The 6,932-nt window shown below is 40.5% G+C and overlaps 1 protein-coding gene across 1 annotated transcript in view; it reads left to right on the top strand.

The window, feature by feature from the left end:
- ZNF674 (zinc finger protein 674) overlaps positions 1-6,932 on the top strand; it is a 34,166-nt gene that overhangs the window by 25,991 nt on the left and 1,243 nt on the right. Inside the window, 2 exon segments of the mRNA XM_023519061.1 lie at positions 6,104-6,555; positions 6,557-6,859. Coding sequence (XP_023374829.1) covers positions 6,104-6,555; positions 6,557-6,859 — 755 coding nt within the window.

The raw sequence follows: 6,932 nt of genomic DNA, 5'->3' as shown, positions 1-6,932 counted from the left end.
CGAGCCGTAAAGAGTTTTTTTTATCACAAGGTGGTGTTGAATTCTGTCTAATGCTTTTCACCTTCAATTAAATGATTACATGGTTGTTATACTTCATTTTATTGATATAATGTATCACTTTGATTGATTTGTGTATGCTCAACCATCCTTTTATCCCTGGGATGGATCCCACTTGGTTTTGATGAACAATCTTTTTAATGTGTTGTCGAATTTGGTTTATCAGTATTTTGTTGAGGATTTTTGCATCTATGTTCATCAGATATATTGGCCTATAGTTTTCTGGTTTTTTTTTTTTTTTAGACAGACTCTCACTCTGTGCCCTGGGTAGAGTGCCATGGTGTCATAGCTCACAGAAACCTTATACTCTTGGGCTTAAGTGATTCTCTTTGATTCAGCTTCCTGAGTAGCTGGGACTTATAGGCACCTGCCACACACCCAGCTAATTTTTCTATTTTTAGTAGAAATGTGGTCTTGCTCTTGCTCAGGCTGATCTCGAACTCCTGAGCTCAGGCTATCCACCTGCCTTGGCCTCCCAGAGTGCTGGGATTACAGGCATGAGCCACTATGCCTGGCCTCCTCGGATATTCTTTTTTTTTTTTTTTGTAGAGACAGAGTCTCACTTTATCACCCTCGGTAGAGTGCTATGGCATCACAGCTCACAGCAACCTCCAACTCCTGGGCTTAGGCGATTCTCTTGCCTCAGCCTCCCGAGTAGCTGTGACTATAGGTGCCTGCCACAATACCTGGCTATTTTTTTGTTGCAGTTTGCCCGGGGCTGGGTTTGAACCCGCCACTCTCAGTATATGGGGCCAGCGCCCTACCCACTGAGCCACAGGTACCATCCCCTTCTTAGATATTCTTGATGCTTGTAGATATTTGTCAATATCTAGACATCGAAGAGTTAGGTATTTATTTTAATCTTTGCAGCCTGGACTTGTTTGAACCATGCTACTTGAGAAGGCTTTTGTGATATTCCAAGGGAACTGAGTGTTATAGTCTGCATCTTTGGTCATTGCAGCTCTGTCTGCACTGGGGTGCTCCAAGCCCAATAGTGCTGTGGCTTACCAGGCAGTCTCTCAGTCTCTTCCCTCTAATTGCTGGGCTGCTGGAGTTGGGGGAGGAGTGATTTGGGCATTCCCTCATGGCCACCACAGCTAGGACCACAGTAGGTCATACTGAAACCAGGCAAGTTTCACCCAAATCCTGTGGTAATTGCTGCCTGGCCACCTCTGATATTTATTCAAAGCCCAAGGTTCTTTAGTCAGCAGGTGGTGAATCCAACCAGCACTGGGTCCTTCCCTCCACGGCAGCATGTTTCCTTCTGGCCCAGGATGGGTCTTGAAATGCCACCTAGGAACTAAGGCCTGGAATCACTGGCTTCAGGAGTCTACTTTGTACATTATTTTTCTGTGGCTGAGCTGGAGCCAAGTTGCAAAACAAAGTACTATGGACTCTTCCCTTTCATTTCCTCAAGTGAGAGAAGACTCTCTTAGCTGCACTGCCAAGAATTTGGGGAGGGGTGGCATAGGCACTGGCTTGGCTGCCACTTGTGGTGTCTCACTGAGTCACATGTACCCCAGGTCCACATGTACCCCAAGCCAGCACAGCTATGGGAATTACCCAAGGACTACAACTTTTGTGGCCTGACGGTTTTACAGATTTATTCCAGGCTCTTGGCCACTTTTTATCAGTTGTTGCTGGGGCTAGTTAGAACTTGAGTTTAGGAGCTGGGGAGTCCCCCCTCTTGCTGACCCAGGGGCTGCTGTAAATGCTCCCTCTGTGGTGACACACAGAATTCTGCCCTGTGCTGTGTTCCTGTGGGACAGGGCAGCCCTGAGTTCCAATGCAAAGTTCCACAACCAGTTCACTGTCCCTCCCCTGGGCACACATATTCACTCTTCACTTGGCATGCTGGTGGCACTGCAGGGAATTCAGGGAAGGGTGGTGTCAGGCATTCAAAACTGTCTTTTCTGCTTTCTTCAGTTCCTCTTTCCTTGATATAATGTTAAGGTCAGGTAGTCAGGTACTTTGATCACTCAGCTCATTTTTGGTTCTTCAGAAGATGTTTCTTTTTTTTTTTGAGACGGAGCCTCAAGCTGTCCCCCTGGGTAGAGTGCCATGGCATCACACTCACAGCAACCTCCAACTCCTGGGCTCAGTTGGGTCTCCTGCCTCCCCCTCCCAAGTAGCTGGGACCACAGGCGCCCGCCATAACGCCCGGCTATTTTTTAGTTGCAGCCATCATTGTTGTTTGGCGAGTCCGAGCTGGGGATTCGAACCCACCACCTCAGGTGTACATGGCTGGCGCCTTAGCCGGTTGAGCCACAGGCGCCGAGCCAGAAGATGTTTCTTTGATGGTAGTTGTTGAATTTGGTGTTGGTGCAGGGGGATGGTTGCTAGAAGTTTCTGTTTGGCCCTCTTGCTGCACCCACTATGGATTTCTGGTTAGTTTTTCAGATGGCTGATTCATCTGAGAATTCAGATTTACTGAGTTAAGGTAATACTCTCTTTTCATTAAAATGAAGTCCCATTTTTATTAAAGTAGGTCATACCTGAGATTTAAAGAATAAATTACATATGGTAAAATCATATAGAGAGTGAAGGACATGAAAAAAAATTCAGCTTAGTGAGTGATTATCTGAAAAGAAAGAAGGGCACATGAAGAACATGCAGAACTTCAAAGATACGCCTGTAGTCGCAGCTACTTAGGAGGCTGAGGCAAAAGAATCGCTTGAGCCCAGGAGTTTGAGGTTGCTGTGAGCTGTGATGCCATGGTACTCTACTGAGGGTGACAAAGTGAGACTCTGTCTCAATTAAAAAAAAAAAGAACTTCAAAGATAATGAGAATTTATTTTTAATCGGTGGTGGATGGATGCACAAGTATTTTTGATATTACTGTTCTTTATAACTTACATATATTTTACAAAACTTAGTTACAGTGTTCTACTATAGAAGAATAAGATTGAGCTTACCTCACTGCTTCAACCCCCCCATCCAAAGGCCTGTCTGTGCACACAGACTTCTTGTTCCCCTATAGTCCCAATATGATTATACCAAACATTTGGTTTCCATTAGTACTGTTTACAATATGACTAGCCCCCGAGTAGCTGGGACCACAGGCACCTGCCTTCTGCTGTTTCTATGTAATTTATTTATTAATTTGTTTGTTTATTTATTTTTTGAGACAAAGTCTCACTTTGTTGCCCTGGGTAGAGTACCATGGCATCATAGCTCACAGCAACCTCATATTCCTGAGTTCAAGCAATTCTCTTGCCTCATCCTCCTGAGTAGCTGGGACTATAGGCACCTACTACAATGCCTGGCTGTTTATTCAGAGATGGGGTCTTGCTCTTGCTCAGGGTGGTCTCAAACTCTTGAGCTCAAGCAATCCACCCACCTCATTCTCCTAGAGTGGTAGGATTACAGGCATGAGTCACTGCACTTGGCCTGGTCATTTTGTTCTATATAATATAAGCATTGTCTTACCAGTTTTCTTTTGGTTATTAAGTGTCTGGTATAGTTTTTTTTTTCTATAATTATACTTTCAACATGTCTCTCTCATTTTCTCCAGTTGCCTTTTGAAAACATAGAACTGATTTTTAAAAATACAATTTGAAGTGGCTAGCGTTTAATTAATAGGATTAATATGTATTTATTGTAAATTACTATATATTTCTACTTTTATTGTTTTTTCTTTTATACCCTATTTTTTCACTGCCTCTTTTATCCTGCTTTTGCTGGATTTTCTTTGCCTCCTGCCCCCCTTTTATTATTATACTACTGAATAATTGAAGTACTAATCATCTGGTTATTTTGTGTGGTAAATTCTCTGTCTTTTCTTGTCCAAAAATGTCTTTATTTCTTTATGATAATTTATCAAGGGATAAATTTCTAAGATGACATCTTCTTTCAAGACTTTCAAGATGTTCTTTTGTCTTTTGGCTTCTTTTTTTGTTGATGAAGTCTGATTTTGATATAATTATTCCTTTATGGGAGATTAAAAAAAATTGTCCATGGTGGCTTTCAATATTTTCTTTCTGACTTTAAAGTCATGTGGTTGGACTGAACTTTTTATAGGTGTACTTTTGTTGTATTTATCATACTCAGGACTTTGAACATTCAGTGGTAGGATGCACACCTTTCCTCCATATTCAAAGATTCTCTAGGAAAGTCTCATAGGACTCAACATATAATTGTATTCACATGTAAGATTTATTACAGTGATGTCATAAGTATATACAACCAGATTATACAGTAAAAAAGCACAGGAAGAGATCAGAGGAATCTATGTTCAGATTTCTTCATGCTGTTTCCCTCCCATGAAAGATTACACAGAGCACATTCTTCCCCCATCATCAATAATGCAGCACCATGTCCATGATATTTATGTTGAAGGAAGCCCTCTAGAGACTCAAGACCCTTGGAGATTTCTAAAGATCTATCACCTAATTTATTAAATCTGTCTTTATCTGTGGCTAGTCTACTGTTCAGACCCTCTATTTAAAAGTTTTATTTATAAATAATGCCTATATATTTCTTATATTCATATTTCTTTTTTTCAAATTTTCCTATTTTTCTCTCATAGTCTACTTCTTCCCTTATCTCTCTGCATATTTGTGATATAATTACTTTATTTTATTTCTTTTTACTTTTTTATTTATTGGTTCAGGTTCATTGAGGGTACAAAGAATTAGGTTATGCTATTTGTATTTGTTAGGTAAAATCCCTCTTACAGTTGTATTCTACCCCCAAGAAGTGTGCTACACACCGTAACCCCCCACCCCCTCCCTCCTCCCTGCTCTCTTGTTCCCCTACCCCCTACCTTGAATTGATTTTGAGTTTTTCTCTTTTGTGGCTATGTATTAGATCATCTACTGGCTTCATATTAGAATTGAATACATTGGATTCTTGCTTCTCCATTCTTGTGATATTTTACTAAGAATGTATTCCAAATCTATCCAGGGTAGTACAAATGATGTAAAGTCTCTATCTTTTTAATGGCTGAATAGTATTCCATGGTGTACATATACCACAGCTTGTTAATCCATTCCTGGGTTGGTGGGCATTTATGTTGTTTCCACATTTTGGTGATTGTAAATTGATATACTTATTTTAAAGTCCAAATTTTTCTCTCACTTATAGGAATAGGAATATCTTTAAATGTATCTGTTGTTTCCAACGATGGCTTAGTTCCTTGTAAGGCTTTAAATGTTTTACTCCTCCTCAGTGAAAGTTGCTTTTTCATAGAAGTCCTGTTTGAGTCCTAAGCTATAAAAACATGAGTATATACCTTTTGGAAAGTTCTGTATGGTGTCAACCTTCTAATAACAGGACAGATTTTTATGTTACTTTTTCTTTTCTTTTTTTTTTTTGAGACAGAGCCTTAAGCTGTCCCCCTGGGTAGAGTGCTGTGGCATCACAGCTAATAGCAACCTCCAACTCCTGGGCTCAAGCGAGTCTCTTGCTTCAGCCTCCCAAGTAGCTGGGACCACAGGCGCCCACCACAACGCCTGGCTATTTTTTGGTTGCAGCCGTCATTGTTGTTTGGTGGGCCCGGGCTGGATTCAAACCCACCACCTTTGGTGTACATGGCTGGCGCCTTAGCCACTTGAGCCACAGGCGCTGAGCCATGTTACTTTTTCAAGTATGGGCTCTGTACTACACTTGTAATCATTTGGACTGAGTTACTGAGCTAGGCTTTTGTTTTCTCATAGATAACATACTTTGTGCCAATTTCTTTGGTTAGCAAGGAGTCTTCTAGTTCCTGCTTAACAAATATAGAAGTCCTTTGTAATTCTAGCTTTAAGCAAAAATTACACTCTGAATTTCCTGAGTTCCTGAACACTTGTGCCTTGTAGTCTAGTCATATTCAAAACTTCAGTTTCTGTTTACCCCCTCATTTTTAATTCCCTCTTCATTTTTGATACCTAATAAATTTCTTTTCTTGGTTTTGACCTTGGGCCATGGGAAAGGTTCATCCACATTAGCTCAAGTCATGTTGATAGTTTATCCCAGGGTATTCAGGGCTTCATTTTATCCTAAAACATTATAGGTAGTAGAAAGACTTATAGTATGTTTGCTGATTCACTGCATTTTTTTCTAGAAGTCTGGCAAGTTGATGAACAGATAGATAACTACAAGGAAAGCCAAGACAGACCTCTGTGGCAAGCTGCATTTATAGATGAGGAAACACTGAAAGATGAAAGTGGTCAAGAATGTAAAACAGATAGAAAAATCATTTATGTGAGCACAGACTTAGCTTCTATAAGACAAAGACTCTCTAAATATTATTTACAGAGAAGGTGTTCAAAACATAATTTCAACTTTCTTAGTCAAAATAGAAGCTATGTAAAGAAGAAAGAGGATGGTTATAAGTCATATTGGAAATTATGTTTTCATTCTAATCTTGATAAAACTTAGCTTGCAGAGAAAATTTTCAACCCTAATCAACGAAGAAAAGCCTTCCATCCTAAGCAAGCCCCTGATAAAAATCAGAGAATTCAGACTGGGGAGAAACTCTATGAATGTACTGAATGTGGAAAAGTGTTTATCCAAGAAAGCAAACCTTGTTGTACATCAAAGAATTCACACTGGCGAGAAGCCTTATGAATGCTGTGAATGTGCAAGAGCCTTCAGCCAGAAGTCAACCCTTGTAGCACACCAGAGAACTCATACAGGGGAGAAGCCCTTTGAGTGCAGTGAATGTGGGAAAACCTTTATTCAGAAGTCAACTCTAATGAAGCATCAGCAAATTCACACGGGAGAGAAACCATTTGTACGTGGCAAATGTGCAAAAGCCTTTAAGAGTTCATATCACCTTATTAGACATGAAAAAACACACATTAGACAAGCATTTTATAAAAGTATTAAATGTGGCTCAAGTGGCTAAGGCGCCAGGCACATACACCTAAGGTGGCAGGTTCGAATCCAGC

Source organism: Otolemur garnettii, unplaced genomic scaffold (assembly GCF_000181295.1).
Source record: "Otolemur garnettii isolate 467f Iridium unplaced genomic scaffold, OtoGar3 scaffold00153, whole genome shotgun sequence".
Taxonomy (NCBI): Eukaryota; Metazoa; Chordata; class Mammalia; order Primates; family Galagidae; genus Otolemur; species Otolemur garnettii.
Note: the sequence above shows the minus strand (reverse complement) of the source record. Positions and strands in the feature narration are given on the sequence as shown.